We start from the raw sequence: 19,841 nt of genomic DNA, 5'->3' as shown, positions 1-19,841 counted from the left end.
ACCATTGCTGCTCTGCTGTTACCCTGCCAGCATCTCCTTCCAATTTACTTTGGCCAACTCCTCTCTCATACCACTGTAATTCCCTTTACTCCACAGAAATACTGTTGTGTCAGACTTTACTTTCACCCTATCAAATTTCAAGTTGAACTCACTCATATTGTGGTCACTGCCTCCCAAGAGTTCTTTTACCTTAAGCTCCCTAATCACCTCCTGTTCATTACGAAACACCCAATCCAATATAGCTGATCCCCAACTATAGTAGACTCAACAACAAACTGCTGTAAAAAGCCATCTCATAAGCATGCAACATTACCAACCTGATTTTCCCAGTTGACCTGCATGTTAATGCTGCAAATCAGCTTGAAATGCTTGCACTATTTTGGGTGTGGATCTGTTATTTGTGAAATGGAGTGTACCAAAATATGTCTTTAAATCATTACCAAAGTAGCTTTCTCATTGATATTGTTGTGTTACTAACCTGTCAAACACACTGTCTGGTGAATGTGACATGCAGAAATGTGAATTCATTTTTATTCTATTAGTTTCAGTTATACAATTTTTAGTAATTTACGAAAGTCTGTTCACATTATCATATTGGAATACCAAAGGTTATTAGCTTGTCACTTTTAGTTGTTTCATTGCAAGTGTTTTGTCAATGTTTCTGTTGTAGAATCCCAAGTACCTGAACTACTTCACTTCAGAACAAGCTTTAGCTGACTTTGCAGTCCTTGTTAGAAATCTGAAAGAGACCATTCCTGGAGCTCAGAGCAGTCCTGTTATTGCAATTGGAGGTTCCTACGGAGGAATGTTAGCAGCTTGGTTTAGAATGAAGTATCCAAATTTTGTTGTTGGGTGAGTATTAGTTTGAGGATTAGATTAGATAACACAAAGTAATTTGTGGGGAGCGTACTATGATTTGGGGTTATCACTCCATCCCATTTTTAAATGCGTTACTTTGAAGTAATTGACTTACTTTGGTTTTTTTATGGTAAGTTCAGATAACATTTTTTCAAGTATTTTATTTTTAATTAATCCATGGTATAGATTATATTAAATCAGAGGTGATCATCATAATTATGCTTCTACATATCTCTTAATGTGAACCATACTTTAGTAATCAAAGCGCATTTTCCCATTCTGTGCTCATTTCTGAACATTTCTTTTTCAATTAGCCTAATTCTTGTTTTACTATCACATTGTTGAAATGGTGGCCAATTTCAGTGTTAAAACATTAACAGTGTTTAATACGTGCACCATAAACTTTTAATCTATCTGTGTATATACCAGAGCTCTTGCTGCTTCTGCTCCAATATGGCTGTTTGAAGATTTAACCCCATGTGAAACTTACTTTGCTATTGTAACCAAAGACTTCTCAAAGAGTGGAAAAGGCTGTGCTGAAAGCATCAGACGTTCTTGGGCTGCAATAAATGAACTCTCATCCAAAGGTAATAAAGCTCTGTCCAGAATTGACAAAAATGTATTTGATTTTTGGTTTAAGATATTCTCACGGTAATTTTAAATTGTTTTACTTCAGAATTTCTCACCTTGGGCTGTAGTTCTGTAGGAATTAATATTTATGTGTATATATGCACATCACTATAATTCACTGTTTGAAAAAAAAGCTTACAGAATCATGCTATGCTCTTTTAACCAGCAAAGTACAGGCCCTGTTCTGAACAAAATTATATGCCTGCAGCAATGTAGTTGTTAGCTATGACTGATGAGACTGTGTGTCTGTAATTGGGTATATCTTCATACATTTGAATGTTCTTTTAAGAACTGTAGTTGGCCCAATTGTCAATCAAATAACATTTATGGAAACACAGAAAACCTACAGCACAATACAGGCCCTTCAGCCCATAATGCTGTGACGAACATGTACTTACTTTTAGAAATGATCAAGGGTTACCCATGGCCTTCTATTTTTCTAAGCTCCTTGTACCTATCCAGGAGTCTCTTAAAAGATCCTATTGTATCTGCCTCCACCACCGTTGCTGGCAGCCCATTCCACACACTCACCACTCTGTGCATAAAAAAACCTTACCCTTGACATCTCCTCTGTATCTACTTCCAAGCACCTTAAAATTGCCCTCTTGTGTTAACCATTTCAGCCTTGGGAATAAGCTTCCTGACTATCCACACGATCAATACCTCTCATCATCTTACACGCCTCTATCAGGTTACCTCTCATCCTCCGTTGCTCCAAGGAGAAAATGCCAAGTTCACTCAACATATTCTCATAAGGCATGCTCCCCAATCAAGGCAATGTCCTTGTAAATCTCCTCTGCACCCTTTCTGTAGTTTCCACATCCTTCCTATAGTGAGGTGACCAGAATTGAACATAGTATTCCAAGTGGGGTCTGACCAGGGTCCTATATAGCTGTAACATTGCCTCCCGATTCTTGGACTCAATCCCACAATTGATGAAGGCCAATATACTGTACGCTTTCTTAACGACAGATTCAACCTGCGCAGCAGCTTTGAATGTCTTATGGACACAGACCCCAAGATCTCTCAGATTCTCCACCCTGCAAGAGTCTTACCATTAATATTATATTCTGTCTTCAAATTTGACCTACCAAAATGAACTACTTCACACTTAACTGGGTTGAAGTCCATTTGCCACTTCTCAGTCCAGTTCTGCATCCTATTGATGTTCCGCTGTAACCTCTGACAGCCCTCCACACTATACACAACACCTCCCAACCTTTGTGTCATCAGCAAAGTTACTAACCCATCCCTCCACTTCCTCATCCAGGTCATTTACAAAAATCACGAAGAGATCAGAACAGATCCCTGAGGCACTCCACTGGTCAACAGCCTCCATGTGAAATATAACCTGTCTACAACCACTCTTAGCCTTCTGTGAGCAAGCCAGTTTTGGATCCACAAAGCAAGATCCCCTTGGATCCCATGCCTCTTTACTTTCTCAATAAGCCTTGCATGGGGTATCTTATCAAATGCCTTGCTGAAATCTATATACACTACATCTACTGCTCTACCTTCATCAATGTGTTTAGTTACATCCTCAAAAAGTTCAATCAGGCATGATAAACACAAAGTATACTGCAGATGCTGTGGTCAAATCAACACGAACAAACAAGCTGGATGAACTCAGCAGGTTGGGCAGCATCCGTTGAAATGAGCAGTCAACATTTCGGGCCTGACGAAGGGTCTCGGCCCGAAACGTTGACTGCTCATTTCAACGGATGCTGCCTGACCTGCTGAGTTTGTAAGGCATGACCTGCCTTTGACAAAGCCATGTTGACTATTCCTAATCATTAGCCTCTCCAAATATTCATATATCCTGCCTCTCAGAACCACTGAAGTAAGACTCACTGGTCTGTAATTTTCTGAGCTATCTCTACATCTATTTGTCTTTGAACTGAGTTGTCGCTGAGTGGAAACACTTTAATTGTCTGGTCTGGTGACTTATGCAAAGCCATACTAGGAAATTCCCTTACTGCTGGCAGAATCAGTTCTCCTCAAATTGTAAGGGCTTTCCAGATTTGGCAATGAGCATTGAAATGTATGAAGCACCCAAACCATTACTTGTTTGCCAGCACTTCACAACAGAACATGTTTTGAAGTGTTTTCTGTTTCTGAAAGTTTTCAAAGTGACTGAAAATAAGCCAAGTTATTGTTTTCTTTATCAGTGTATTCTCTTGTAATGCTCAAGGACCCTCTGTGGTTTCATTGTCTCATTTCAAAAAAAGCTTTTTCACACAACAGACACATGGCTGATGTTGGTTGCTCAGTGTTGGTATAAATCCATATTTCAGATACTCCACACTATACTGTCTAATTTTTTTTGTTTGGTCTGCTTCTGCTATTTTCGTTATGGATAATGACCATGGTCAATCCCTTTTGTTTAAGTTCAACCCCATGCACTGTGAACATTAAAGGGATAACTTATGACATTATCATAGCTCAGTCGAAACCTGACTTGGCCTGAAGTAGGGCAGCGATATCTCAGCTGCACTGTGGGCTAGAGAAATATGGTCAAGATTATATGAAAAGGCAGATTCTGAACTTTACCCCATTGAATCCACAGGGATTGCTCACTGTGATTAGAGTATGGGGATCATACTAGCTAACACTGTACTACAGTAGTGAATGGCAATAATGTGCCTGGAAATAACACTATTTCTTCAGTACAGATTTCTCATGATATGCCATATACAGCAGTGTCACATTGATTTTCAACAACTATAATGAACTTAGAGCAGTTTAAGAGAACACGAAATGAGTTGGTTTGTGATCATTGTAAGCACATATGAGGCACTGAGGATTAAATGCTTATAATAAGTAATTCATTTCAGAATTTAAGCCCGTAATCCCCCGCTGAGCACCCTCCCACTGCCTTTATCTTTATTGCCCTCTTGAAATTCCCACAACTGCCTGGGGGGGAGCAATATTGCCCACTTTGGGAATGACTGACCTAGTACATTAGCATTCCTGATACTGTACTCGTTACTCTCCATGTCTTTCTCCTTGGTGAAAACCAGCAAAGTACCCATTTAGTACACACAAAGTACACTGCAGATGCTGTGGTCAAAGCAATACGTACAACAAGCTGGAGGAACTCAGCAGGTCGGGCAGCATCCGTGGAAACGAGCAGTCAACTTTTCCGGCCAAGACCCTTCGTCAGGATGAAGGGTCTTGGCCGGAAAAGTTGACTGCTCGTTTCCACAGATGCTGCCCGACCTGCTGAGTTTACCCATTTAGTACCTAGCCCACCTCCTGACTCCATATTCAAATTCCCTCTTTTATCCTTGAGTGGCTATACCCTCTCCTTAGTTATCCTTTTGTTTTTGAATGTAGTATGAAATGTTTTGAGATTCTTTTAAATTCAGCTTGCTAAGGACATTTCATGGCCCCTGTGGCTCTCCTAATCCCCTGCTTTATATTTCTCAAGCACCCCATTAGATTTTTAGCATCTTTAACCTTACATATGCTTTCTCTCTTTCTGAAAAACTTCACAATTTCTTTCATCATTATCTAAGTCTCTGTTCTTTGTCCTTCCTCCTTTCCAGAACATAACAATGCTGAAAAAAAATATTTTTTTAAGTTGGTCTCATTTTGATTAACAACCTAATTAAACATTTACTGCGTGCATAATCAGCTCATTGCAGCAATCATAAGGCCTATTCAGTATCATCTCTAAAACACGCAAACACTCCTGAGAAAGACAAGATTGGTGAAGCTTCTCTCAAGTTCAATGCCATCCTGACCTGGGAATGTATGCATTATTGGGTCAGAATCCTGTAACTCACTATCCAAATGGGGCATTCTACCAAATGTATTCAACCCCTTTATCCAGGGGTTCCCAACCTGGGGTCCATGGACCCCTTGCTTAATGGCGTTAGTCAATGGCATAAAAAGAAAAATTGGGAACCCCTTTTGAATCAGGAACATTTGAGGTTCCTGTTTCTTCTTTGAAAAGTGGTGAACCTGTTTCCTTTCACCATCTGAAATATCTTTCTGATTTGTAGAACTTGGCCTTGCAGTGAACAACTTCTTTCTCCACTCATTTTCTCCAGATTAGTGGTATAGCTATGAGAACCTGCTCTAGTTATGCCTGTTTTTTGGTTGGATATGTGGAACAATATTTGCTGCAGGCTTATTTGGGGCCACACTCAACATCTTTCTCCAATTGCATAGGTGTTGCATTCTCTAGACACACAATTCCATTTTTATCATTTGTTTCTACCCTGCTCTACCACACATTTGTGGTCCATCACTGACAGTTCCCCTTCTGGATATCTCCATCTCAGGCTATAGACCAGCTAGCAACTTCTTTTACAAGTACAAAAGGATTTAGTGTCTTCCCAGTGTACACGATGAATAAACTCTTCTCGGGCCTCCAGTCGGGTACAGCTATTGATTTTAACTGGCGTCTTGATGACAGACTCTGCCATCTCCATTATGGATTATGCCTGGGTGTGTCTAGTCTGATGGTATTAGAACCCCTGTTGTCTGTCTCTCCCGATTAGTTAGTCTGTATCCAATCAGGTTTCTGCTGTCCCAGCTTGCTTACAATCGAATTCCAGTTCTCAGAGTGAGACTTTCGTCTTCTAGCTTTATTTGAATGGCTTCCTTCACCAGGCAGTCCCAGAAGTCAGTGGTGCAGCACAGTAGTACTTTTGTGCCGTCACAGTCAACCCTATAGTTACAGTGAATGCAGTGTTCCTCTACTGCCAGTTTCTCTGGGTAACCCAAATGGATACACCTCCTGTGTTCCTTGATATGTGTTTACACCGTGCGTTCCATCTGGCTGAAACGGGCTGCCCTGCATTCACAGGGAATCCTGTAAGCGTCACCCGTCCTGATTCCCAGCTCATCTTTGATTTGCATAAACTGTGATTTGAGCTTCCTTATGGGTTTGTTGGATGGTATTAATCTCTTACTTCTTCAGGATCCTGGCGATCCTTCCAGAAACCATGGAAATATTGGAAAGACAGGCAGTAGCAAAGGGTTCCTCCTTGTTGATGGGTTTCATGGTTTCTCCATTGGTCGTTTTAAGGACCCAATTGATTTTCTAAACCCTGTAGCCACACATTTTAATGGCAAACTAGTAACAGCTTAGAAGTTTAGGTCAGTTCATAATTAAAGCTATAATTATGTCAATCCATGTAACATTTAAATACTTATGTCTGTTTATTTTAGCACAAGGATTGAAGTTTCTTTCAAGTACTTTTCATCTTTGTTCACCGTTACAAGCATCTGATGTGGCACTGTTCAAAATGTGGCTGTCTGAAACTTGGGTTAATCTAGCCATGGTGGACTATCCTTATGAAGCCAATTTTCTAGAACCTCTTCCTGCCTGGCCTATTAAGGTAATTGATGTAAATCTCAATTATGGAAAAATATTCTAGAACTTTCCTAGTTGAAGAAAATTTTGCACTTTGTAACATGAATATTCTATTTATACGTAACTGAATTCATAATGAACTGATAAATATATGTATTTTCAACCCTTTGCAATTACCTGTTTTTCTGTATTAGTTACTCATAAAATGTGGTCTGATTTTAATCTAAGTCACAATAGTACACAAACACAATTTGCCTAAACTAATAACACAATCAGTTGTACTTTTCATGAGTTTATTGAACAGAGTGTTTAACCATTCACAGTCCAGGCTGGAAAAAATGTGAGCCCTTGTATTTAATAACCGGTAGAACCTCCTTTAGCAGCAATAACCTCCACCAAACATTTCCTGTAGCTGCTGACCAGCCTTGCACAATGACAAGGAGGAATTTCAGACCATTCCTCCATACAAAACTGTTTCAGTTCATCAATATTTCTGGGATTCCTTGCATGAACAACCCACTTCAGATCATGCCACAGCATCTCAATTGGGTTAAAGTCTGGACCCTGACTTGGCCATTCCAAAACACAAATTTTCTTCTTTTCAAACCACTCTGTTGTTGATTTGCTCTTGTGTTTCAGATCATTGTCTGAATCATGCATTGTCTGAATGCATGATCCAACTTGTTTGAATCATGATCCAACTTGTCTGAATCATGCATTATCTGAATGCATGATCCAACTTTTATTAAGCTTCAGTTGATGGACCACTACCCTGATATTATCCTGCAAAATCACTTGATACAATTTTGAACTTGTGGTTCCCTCAACAATTACAAGCAATTTTGATCCCGAGGCAGCAAAGCAGCCCCAAGCCACTGTGCTTCAAGCTGGGATGAGCCTTTGGTGTTGGTATGCATTGCCCTTTTTCCTCCAAGTATGGTAGTGTGCATATCTGCCAGAAAGTTCAATTTTTGCCTCATGTCCGCAGAACATTGTCCCATAAGCATTGTGGAACATCCAGATCGTCTTTAGCAAACTTGAGATGTGCAGCAATGTTGTTTGTTTGTTAGTTTGTTTTTTGTTGGAGACCAGTAGTTTCCCTTGGTGTCCTTCCACAAACACCATTTTTGTTTAGTATATTTCTTACAGTGGATACGTGAACAGAGATTTTAGCACGTTCTGGAGATTTCTGTAGGTCTTTTGCTGTTACCCTTCGGTTCTTTTTTCACCTCCTTCAGCATTGCACGTTGTGCTCTCGGTATGATCTTTGCAGGATGCCCACTCCTAGGGAGAGTAGCAATAGTACTGAGTTTCCTCTGTTTGCAGGCAATTTCTTTTACTGTGGACTGATGAACACTCAGGTATTTAGAAGTGCTTCTGTAGGCTTTTCCAACTTCATACATTCCTGCAATTCTTCTAAGTTCCTCTGAAAGTTGTTCTGATTGAGGCATGGTGCACATAAACAGATCTTCCTTGAGCAGGTTCTGTCAGTAACCTGAGCTTGTGTGTTTTATAGGGGAGGGTTACTTCACAAGCCACACCTCCAATCTCATCGCAATGATTGAAACACCTGACTCCAAAAAAACTTTTGTAGAAAGCATTACCCCAGGTGTTCACCTACTTTTTTGAACCTAGACTGGGACTGTTTAAATGGTGTATATTGATGAGAAGTACAATTGTTTGTGTGTTATTAGTTTGGGCAGATTGTGTTTGTCTGTTATTTTGACTTCGATGAAGATCAGTCCACATTTTTGAGTAATTAATGCAGAAATCCAGGTAATTGCAAAAGGTTCACAAGCTTATTTTTTCTAACTCTGTGTGTGTGTGTGTCGACACCCCAGTTCTTTACTTCACCCCTCCCCCTCACTTTTTTTTTACTGACTTCTCATCCTTTTTCTCCAGTCCTGATCCAGGGTCTCAGCCTGAAACATCAACTGTTTACACTTTTCCATCGATGCTGTCTGGCCTGCTGAGTTCTTTCAGCATTTTGTGTGTGTTGCTTGGATTTCCACTATCTGCAGTTTTTCTCGTGTTGGAGTTTGAGAGGAGATTTGATATAGGTTTTCAAAAATGAGGGGTATAGGTAGAGTAAATGCAAGAGGCAGTTTCCACTAAGGCTGGATGAGAATAGAACCAGAAGTCATGGGTTAAGGGTGAAATATTTAAGGGCAAATTGAGAGGGATCTTCTTCACTCAGAGGGCGGTTAAAGTGTGGAACAAGCTGCCAGCAGAAGTGTGAATGTGGTTTTGAGTTTGAAAATTTGGACAGGTACATGGAGGAATAGGACATGCCCAAAAAGTATGATAAAGGACTTTGGGACATTTGCTTAATGATGAGTTGGACTATGTCAGGCTATTTGTGGGATAGTTCTCCCAATTTGTACACAAATTCCCAAATGTTAGTGTGTGGGCACACACATACACACAATACTACAGATGCCGGAAATCCAAAGGGGAAACAGAAAATGCTGGAGATACGAGTGAAGCAGCTTAATGGACGAGGGAAGTACTGTTTCAAGTCTCTGAATTGGTAGCCAGCAACTTGAAGCATGGTTGCCTGACCCGCTGAGTATCGACAACTCTATCCAGTGAAAATACTAGCATTTATATTAAATTTAGAGTGTTAATTAGCCTTGCTCCGTCTCAGGCCCAAGTTGATGCTTGATATTTACTGGATATTAACTTTAATACTAGTAGGATTAGCTCAATGCAAAAGTAATGTGTACATGTAATGTTAGCAATGGACAAAGTATTTTTCAATACTGTTCATTAATAGAGTTTTGACCATTTTCAGTATCTCAAGGCAGTCTATGATGCAAATCAATGTAGATGTTACTGTGCACTTAATTGCAACTGAGGTAATTAAGTAGCTTTAAAACCAATGAAAACACATTCTAGATAATGAAGGGTTAAAATCATTCAGCATCTTACAGCTCAGTAGAAAAGCTGGCTTTTCGGAGTTTAAGTAGACAAATTTTAAATTTGTTCCTCCCTCCATGGATTATGGGAATTTTATCAAAGATGTATCTACAAGCATTTTTAATGTACGTTGGACATGTTGATAACCGTCTAAATTTATTCCTTAGGTGGTTTGCAACTTCCTTAGGAAACCCTCGCTTCCTGTGGAGTCATTGCTCCAAAATGTCTATAAGGCTGTGAATATATATTATAACTACACTGGCACTGCTACATGTCTGAATATATCCCAGACTTCATCTTCCACCCTTGATGACAAAGGTTGGGATTACCAGGTGAATATAGTTATGTACAGATTATGTGATGTTGGTGCAGTGTGCAGTGGAAATATTTTTAAAATATATTGTAATAAAATGTTTCCATACTGCAGTGACATCTAACAGTAATTCATATATTAGGAACTTTTCTTTCTGGTACTCGCTGCATTTCTCCACTCTGAACTAAGTTCTCTTCCTCGGCTTTCCTATGTCCCATGACATAGTATCCCATTACATGCTGGAGCTTAATTTGATTATTCAGTTAATTAACCTGAAAGATCATTGTAGCCACGTTTAACTTGCTATCCATATTCTTTTCTATCTTCTTCCACATTTATATAGGCTTGATTTCCCATGAGATCAGCAGCAGATACAGTATTTTGTGTAATAGCTTCTTGTGTTGATTGGACTGCCCTGTTGGAAAATTTAATATACTAAAACGAGAGGGGAAAAAAATCCCTTTATCTGACCCACCAAGGAGAACTAGGGATTCTTGTGCTGTGTCTCACTTGGTTCACACCTGCTTCTCCTGACTATTCACTGGATGGACCATATTGGCATCCTTGGCAAAGTTGGAGGTAGAGGGACCTGCTTTCCTAATCAATGTCTCCGAGTGCTGGGATGTGATGGTTCTGGCCAGTTCCTGCTCAACCAGCTTTTGAATATCTTTCCCATACTGTGTATCATGGGAGTTCATTCTAGTTATCCTGACAGCAGACTACATTCCATCCCAGGCAGAAGTGAAGCCTGCAACTTTACACTGGTGAGTAGTCTTGAAACAGGATACCCTGAGGCCTTTTCATCATTGCCTGACTTCAACCAGACCAACTTCAAGAGTGTGTTACCACAGTACTACTAACACATCTCCTGACCCTACTAGGGATCCAAACACCCTAACATTGCTATACAATCATCAAACACATCTACTGAGTCCACTTCTGCCCATACTTTGGTAAGTCAGATCACCAGGCAGTGCTCCACCTCCCTGCATACACACAAGCTGAAAGTGGGCAACCGGTATAAAAAGCCATGCTGAGGACATAGATAAGCTTCAACACTACAGCTTTGCGTCAATAGACTAGTCCATGTTTAGAGACTCAGTGGCCAATCTGGGCATATGAGCATATCACTATCATCATGGATTTTACTAGCAAGGGTGTTGAAGATTATGTATTGAGGAGGACAGTCCAGGATTTTCCAACAGGAAACTGGGAGATCCAGTCCCTACTAAAGTCTATGACTTTTGTGTTCAAATCAGGTGATTCTGCCTTTTATAAGAAATTGAGGTACAACCTCTGTAAAGCTATCATGGATGGGAAGGGGGATGTGGAAGGTTATGGTATTGGTGCAGGTCGAAGGAACTGGGTAGAATAATAGTTCAGCACATACCAGATGGGCTGAAAGGCCTGTTTCTGTGCTGTAGTTCTCCAACATCTGGATCAAAAAGAAGAAATATGAAGGGAAAATTTGAGATGTATCTTCAGAACCTTGTATCAATATTAGTTTAAACTATTTTCTTCATCATAATCCTTGTATAGATTAGCCTTTATAGATAAGAGTAAGACACAATGGAACACAATTTTATGACATTTACTTACTTTTATCTTTGCAGCACTCTCTGAGGAATTTCTAACTTTAAAAAACACGTTTTACTTTTCATGCCATTTGTTTGTACCTCGTTTCTCTATGTTTCAGTGTGGAAGGAAGCCATGCAGACAAGTGTCTTTTTCCTCTTCTTGCTGTTTGCTGGTTGTGGTAGTCCTGAAGTCAGTTATTGATGAGTGGTGACAAGGTCTTGACTGACTCCATTGGATGTTGTAAACCAATCAAAATAAGTTCTGCCCTGAAAATTCTTTTGTGGGTGGGGGGGAATTCTGAATGTTAGTAAAGCCAGCCCCTGGCTTTGCCTTTTTACCCAGAGTTTCAGTGTTTCAGAACATCTTTGCTATTGAGAAACTATTATCTCAGGCCCTTTTAGTACTACATTAGCTTAGAAAATCTGAATATTGATAGCATTTACAACTTGACACTGCAGGCAAAACACAGAAAAGACTGAGTCTATATAGCTTGAAGTGATTTTGAGTAATGTAGGTGAATGAGTAGTAAAGCTGCCTTTTGATCCTTGCTTTTCAAGTTGGAAGGTTGGAATATCATGTCTCAATCTTGAGATAAGTATTGTAATACAGAAAGTTTTGCGCTGTGGACGATGCTGTCTCTTGTTTGAAATATAATCCTAAAGGCCTTTTTTTACTATTTTAGCTTGTACTTTTTGATGAGGAATTTGGGAGACTATTTGGTGAATTTGCAAGTATTATCTTTTCAATTAACATAAATTAGATTATCTATTAACTTATCTCATTGTTGTTTGTAGGATCTTGCACACATGACAACTTTTTTGTGCTAGTTGGAGACTTGAGCAAAAGAATGCAATAACGTTGTCTAAATTTTGTCACGGCTGACTAAACCAAGTTAGTCCATTAAATGACTAAAGAAAACTAAAAAGTGGCAATATTAAATTCAGTATTGAGCAAGAATATGTGTAGCTGTAAATTGTTCTGATAAACCCCTTCTTAAAAAAATATGGAGTAGACCTCCTTTAAACCACATGGTAACAACCGTGATTAACTTGATCTAATTGTAAGGTCTTTCTTTCTCCAATACAATGTGGATATGTATAATTAAGAGAAAGTTCTCCATAAGTCATCCATATTTCTCCATTTGTGGTAATGGAAAGACCCATGATGTTTTTTGATTTGCCTACAGGTTTATCTATTCCAGTAGGTAAACATTTTTCCAGAAAGATTTTGGTAACATTCATTCTCTGATGTCTGAATATTCTAATACTGTACATGAATATTTTAAGTAGATAACCTTTCTCTCTGATTTACAGTTGCTTGTTCTTTGTTGTTAGAGTTGTACAGAAATGGTGATGCCTTTATGTACAGATGGTGTAAATGATATGTTTGAACCAATGGAATGGGATTTCAAATTGTATTCTGACGCCTGCAAAGAGTCCTGGGGATTGCGCCCAAGACCTGACTGGATCACCACGGTTTATGGTGGGAAAAATATCAGTTCACACAGCAACATTATTTTCAGGTGAGTTTTTTATAAAACTGCAAGACTTTCCAAGCATCAGTGAAAACCAGTGATTTTGGAGATAATACGAAGAAATCTGCAGATGCTGGAAATTCAAACAACAACACACACAAAATGCTGGTGGAACACAGCAAGCCAGGCAGCACCTAGAGGGAGAAGCACTGTTGATGGGTCTCGGCCCAAAACGCTGACAGTGCTTCTCCTTATAGATGCTGCCTGGCCTGCTGTGTTCCACCAGCATTTTGTGTGTGTTGTGTGATTTTGGAGATAACTTGACATTTCTCAGTGAGAATAGAGCACTTTGGAGGGGGGGAGGAGAAACACTACTGGTAATATTATTACAGCGATTTTGAGATTGTTGCATGTGATTACCTTCAAAATGTGGAGGATGTATATCTAATTTGGTTTCGCTGGGCACCAATGCATTTGAATGGCTAAAGTTTGGAGGAATGGGTGTCAAAAATATTTAAATTAAATGCAAAAATTAAGTAATTCAAGTATCTTAGATTCTCAAATTCTAAAATAGAACACGATATAAGAGTCGTGCAGGATTGGATCAGAACGTTGTCAAGTTTGGGAGCAATAGGGTATTGAGCATTGGATTGAGACATACAGAATAGGCAATGGAAGTTGCAGATCGACCAGTAGTGAAATGGGGGACCCAAGTAGGAGTGGATGTATCAGAAATATAGTCCCTTCATTGAAACAAATTTAAAGGATAAATGAGAAATATTAAGTAACTGGGCAGTGGGGTCACGATAAGAGCCAACTCTAACTTGGTTATATAAATGGTCTCCTTTTCTGTTGCTTGGAAATATGGAATAAAGGCAGACTTCTTTTAACCTCGTACGAACTGCTTCTGTATGAGTATTTGAAGCTGTCTCTCTGTGTATTAACATCGTGTATGTGCATTTTAGATTTGCACTGCACAGCCTGGAAATAGCATAAAAATACAACTGCAGATGCTGTGGATCAAAGAATACATACAGAACGCTGGAAGAACTCAGCAGGCCAGGCAGCATCCGTGCGAAACATTGGAAATAGCATGACTTGCTATTTCCATTTGTTCATGCTGTAGAGACAGGATCCAGAAAAAAAATTGTAGACCTCTTGGAGTGCACAAGAAATATTACATTTTACTTAGCACAGGATTTTCCAAGTAACTTGGTGTACATTTTGCACATAAACTGCAGTGAACAGTTCATTTTCTGTAAACAGCTTGATCACCATGTAGCAATTAAATGTTAGGTCTTTTCATTTCTGCATTCTTACAGTAGATATGTAATGTCAAAATACTGATGGTATGGCATTCATACAAGAGACACAAATATTACTTTAATATTGAGAAAATAGAATACACATTTCTGTGTACTGTAGTAGCTATAGGCTATATTTATTATAGCACTTGTGGTATAATGAAATAGTATAAGAGACGTTGCAGAAAATTGGTCATAGCTGGGTAAAGAAATTTAATGGGGACATTTGTTGCATGGTTGAAGAGTTGAATTTTCCAAAGATTTTTAAAGCAAGGAAAATGAAGAAATTGGGAAAAGAATTTCAGAAAGTGGGACTTAAAGTGTACAGAGAAGAAAAAAAGACTTCAGTATAATGAGTTAACAGCACCTCTTGGGGGCAAAAAGCAAGTGAATTATGTCAGCAACTAGATAAGAAATCCAGATAGAATCTTGGCAGCTAGATAAACGACTTCAAAAAAGGTGACTTTTAACAGGGGTGTGGTCTGCTGATTGGTGAAGAATATATTAGGATTTTTATTACTTTGTAGAAAGTAGCAATTCTCAGAGTTGTATACAGAAATAGGTCTTTTAGTCTATTGTTTTTACACTGACTGCTAGTATTTCAGTAACCTCAAATTTTTATTCTCCCCATATTTCCTTCAACTTCTCCCTACATTCTACCTCTCACCTATACACTAGTGCCGTTTTATAGTGACTAATGAATCTAGCCCAAATGTCTTTGGGATGTGTGGGGAAATCCATGCATTTCCAGAGAAAGTACAAGCTCCACACAGATGACACCAGAAGACAGGGTTGGACCCAGGTTACTGAAGTTAAGGAACGAAAGGTCTACTAGCTTCACTAATATGCTTGACAGTATGTGTAAGGCCAACTAACTCTAAATGTCTAATTCATACAGTTCAATGTTAAACTGCATCAGTAATCACCATAGCCATTTTTGTTCAAGTCTGATAAAACATAACACTGCCGCTTTGAGCAGCAACTAACAAGGCACCATGAGCAATGATGGGTTGAGCAATAATACCTATGAGTACCTCTGTTCCAGACATCTCGCATGAATTGGTTTTTGTGTCTCCTGCAGTCCTGTAGGTTGCAGGTGTCAATTAATTCTAAGTTCATAAGTAAGCTAACTCCAGCATTGGTCATCGTGTTTTGCATGGTCTGGTAGTCTGAACTTTGTCTTCTAGATTGTATCCAAACCTAATTCACGAGCAATCAATCTATTGACTGTATTCTATAGACCCGACCCCCACCCACCAACCCCATCCCCAATGGCAACAGAAAACAGAAGATTTGGGAAAACTGGAAAAACACAGGATTGTTGCCATGGGTGATTTCAATTTCCTTAATATTGATTGGCACCTCCTTAATATAGATGGGGTGGGGTTTATTAGGTGTGTCTGGGAAGGTTTCCTGACACAATATATAGACAGGCCAACTAGAGGAGAGGCCATGAACCTGATCAGCTTTCAGATCTCATGGTGGATGAGACAGTGATCACAACTCCCTGACCTTTACCATTGTCTTGGAGATGGTTTGGAAAAGTATTTAATTCTGGAAGGGGAATTATGTTATTAGGCAGGAATTTGGGAGCATAAATCAGGAACAGATATACTCTGGCAAATGCGGAATGGAAGGTTGTTTAGTCTAATCTTCCCCTCCCACATAGCCCTCCATTTTTCTATTATCCCTGTGCCTATCTAATATGTCCCTAACATGTCTGCTTCTGCCACCAGCCCTGGCAATGTGATCTACACCTCAACACTTAGTTATTTAAAAAAAAAATTGCCTCTGACATCCCACATTTTCCTCCAAACGCCTTAAAATTATCTCCCTCATATTAGCCATCTCCTCCCTGAGGAAAAATCTCTGGCTGTCCACTCAATCTGGCCATCTATATCTTATACACCTCTGTCAACTCACCTTTCATCTTCCTTTGCTCCAAAGAGAAAAGTCCTTGCTGAACCTATCCTCAAGACATGCTCTCCAATTCATTTAGCATCCCGGTAAATGTCACTTACACCCTCTTTAAAGCTTCCACGTTCTTCATATAAATGAGGCAACCAGAACTGAATACAATATTCCAAGTGTGGTCTAACAACAGTTTTATAGAACTTAAACATTAACTCGCAGCTTTTGAACTCAATTCCCCTGATGAACGAACAAGATACCTCCTCTGCTCCACACTGTTAAGAATCCTAACATTACCCTTAAATCCTTCTTTCCAAAGTGAATCACTTCACACTTTAACAGGCTGAATCCATCTGTCACTTCTCAGTCTAGCTCTGCATCCTGTCAATGTTCTGTTGTAACCTTCTACACTGTCCAACACACCACCAACCTTATGTCACCTACAAACTTATTAACAGAGCTTCTGCTTTATAAAAAATCACAATGAGCAGAACAGATCCCTGTGCAACACTACTGGCTTCTGCACCAAATAAACTCCATTTAAAATCACCTTCTAATGGGCAAGCCAAATAATCCACACAGCCAAGTTTCCTAAGATCCCATGTCTCCTAACTCTCTATATGAGCCTACCATTTAGTCAGATGTTTGATTGGGAACCTTATCAAACATCTGACTAAAATCCATATATACCATTTCCACTATTCTACCTTCAATGTATTTTGTCACAGCCTCAAAGAAAATCAGGCTCATTAGGCATGACCTGCCTCTCACAAAACCTTGCTACCTCTAATCAGATTATGCTTCTCCAAATGCTTGTAAACCCTGTGTCTAAGAATCTTCTCCAATAATTTGTCCACTACTGAAGTAAGCCTCACTAGGCCTTAATCCCACAGTTATGCTTACTTCCTTTCTTGAACAAAGGAATAAAATATGCCACCTTTCAATGATCTGGTATTACTACTGTGGCCAGTGAGGATGCAAAGGTCATTGCCAGAGGTGCAGCAGTCTCTCTCTTCGCTTCCTGTAGCAACTGGTGATACATCCCATCCTTCCCCTGGGATTTATCTCTCCTGTTGTTTTTCAAAAGTTCTAGTATATTCACTTTCCTAACATTGACGTGCCCTAGCATATCAGCCTGTTTTACACGACCCTCACAGACATCAAAGTCCTCTCACTGGTAAATACTGAAGAAAAGTATTCATTAACGACCTCCCCTATCTCCTCTGACTCCAAGCACATACGTCTTGTATCCTGGATTGGTTCTACCCTCAATCTGGCATGCTCCTGTTCTTCACATAAGTGTAGAACGCCTTGGAGGTTTTAAGACCATAAGATATAGGAGCTGAAATAGGCCATTCGGCCTATCGAGTCTGCTCCACCATTCAGTAATGGGCTGATCCAATTCCTCCAGTCATCCCCTCTTTGCTGCCTTCTCATCATATCCTTCGATACCCTGGCTAATCAAGAACCCATCTATCTCTGCCTTAAATACACCCAGTGACTTGGCCTCCACAGCTGCTTGTGGCAACAAATTCCACAGATTTACCACCCTCTGACTAAAGTAATTTCTCCACATCTGTTCTAAATGGATGTCCTTCAATGCTGAAGTCATGCCCTCTTGTCCTAGACTCTCCTACCATGGGAAATAACTTTGCCATATCTAATCTAAATCCTACTTACTGAATCCTACTCACTAAGACCATCTCATGCCTCTGTAGAATGAGTGGCTCATATGTTTAGCAGTTAGTTTCTTCATTCTAATGGCAAAAACCAACATAAAACAAAAGCCTTTTTATCATTGTTTGTTCTGATTTGAAATAATGTTCATTTAACACATTTCACATACTTTTGGATTATAAATTTCATACATCACCAGTCATTGGTTTTTGAATTTGCAAATCTTTTAATGTTTCTTATCAGAAGGCCACTTAGTGGATTATTTGCAAGACAGAAACATTTCAGTAATTATTTTTGTCTGGATACTTTTGTTTACCAGCACATAACAAAAGTTATACATGTGGGTTAAGGAAAGAGAATTATTTAACAATAATCTTAAAGCTTAGTCATCAAAACTCAGCTCTTGTGTAACTGAGCCATGTAAAAACTTTTGCCTTGAACTGTTTTTTGAATGAAAGGGGTCAAAAACAAAGTGATTCAGTTATCACACATTATAGGTGAAGCATAGTTTATAAGTTAAACTTAAATGTACGTATTTGAGCTATGTTAGCTATAAACATTGATTTCTTTTGACAGCAATGGTGGTTTGGATCCTTGGTCAAGTGGAGGTGTGACTAAATCTATCTCCAGTAGCTTGCCTGCTATTTTTATTGCTGAAGGAGCTCATCATTTAGATCTGCGTTCCAATAATAAACAGGATCCTTCCTCGGTCCGAAAAGCACGATCTCTGGAACTTAGTTATTTTAAGAAGTGGATAAAGGAGGCAAAACTTCAATCAGATGGCAGCTACAGTTCTCCTAATCATTAAACTATATGAACATGGAATAAAGTTCTTAAAGTTTGCTGATTTCTCAATTGATTTACAATAGTTCCTTTTTGGAGTTTGCTGTGGGGTAATTTACACCAATAAGGATCCTGATGTTCCTTACGAGAAACTTTATGTTTTGTATTTGTGTCTATAACTGAGTGATACTAGTGTGAAACCAAGAGCAAGTGTCAATCTAGTTTTTTAAATCCAATTTGAGCTTTGTTAATTTGTTAACTTTTATGTGCTGATATAATCATTAACCTGGTCCAGTATTATTTTGTGTTAATTTGCTTTCGTGAATTGTGGTTTACTGGTCAGATCCAGATTTCAAATTGATTTGTGAATATTTCCACTGTTTGAAAACTGAAAGTGATGTAAAACAAGTTTCAGTGGCTCAGACCTCGCCATTTTAAGACTTCTAACTCAAAATGCACATCTTTTACTATTATCATTTTTAATATTCTACCCAGTGCCTTTCTATGTTACATTTATCCTATTATCGTTTGTCATTTTGATATCTCTAAATAAATTAAATTCAATTTCTGCATGTAATTTACTTAGTCCAGTTTGCTGCAATCATATCTTCCATGTTCAATTTTGCGACATTTTCTAAGCAGCTTGTGCATCCAATTTGCAGTTGGAATATTTTTACATTTCTAGTTGCTGACAAGGCCATTCTAAAATGATTTTGAAAAGATGTTGATATGTTGCCTTTTTGATTTGTATGTTGATGTGACTCCTACATGGCTGCTAGATTAGGATTGCAGAATAATGAAGGTTTTATATTTGCAATTGCTGTTGAATCTGGAAGAGATCTGCAGGCGGTGAGGTCCCCTTGTGCCTCTCACTTTGTTCCAGGAGAGCTTGAGAGGTGCTGGTGAAGAACTATCGATCAGAGATGCAGCATAACTACAAGCAATGTTCCTTGAGAAGCTGTAGCTTCGTTCTTCCAATCAATTGGGAAATAGTCCATAACATTCCTGGAGTGCCAAGCAAATGCTGAGATTGCTATGGGGGGAGGGGCAAAAGCCAAATTACAGTGC

At 39.1% G+C, this 19,841-nt stretch overlaps 1 protein-coding gene across 2 annotated transcripts in view; it reads left to right on the top strand.

The window, feature by feature from the left end:
- Positions 1-19,345, top strand: part of prcp (prolylcarboxypeptidase (angiotensinase C)) — a 42,093-nt gene extending 22,748 nt beyond the window's left edge. For both annotated transcript variants that reach the window (XM_059964506.1, XM_059964505.1), the window contains exons 5-10: positions 671-852; positions 1,288-1,445; positions 6,670-6,839; positions 9,901-10,065; positions 12,959-13,146; positions 18,567-19,345. In XM_059964506.1, the coding sequence (XP_059820489.1) occupies positions 671-852; positions 1,288-1,445; positions 6,670-6,839; positions 9,901-10,065; positions 12,959-13,146; positions 18,567-18,798 (1,095 nt within the window). In that variant the 3' untranslated portion in view covers positions 18,799-19,345. The remainder of the gene's footprint in view (positions 1-670; positions 853-1,287; positions 1,446-6,669; positions 6,840-9,900; positions 10,066-12,958; positions 13,147-18,566) is intronic.
- Positions 19,346-19,841: the final 496 nt, after the last annotated feature.

Source organism: Hypanus sabinus, chromosome 3 (genome assembly GCF_030144855.1).
Source record: "Hypanus sabinus isolate sHypSab1 chromosome 3, sHypSab1.hap1, whole genome shotgun sequence".
Classification (NCBI taxonomy): Eukaryota; Metazoa; Chordata; class Chondrichthyes; order Myliobatiformes; family Dasyatidae; genus Hypanus; species Hypanus sabinus.
The sequence above is the reverse complement of the archived record's forward strand: the minus strand, read 5'-3'. Positions and strand labels throughout refer to the sequence as shown.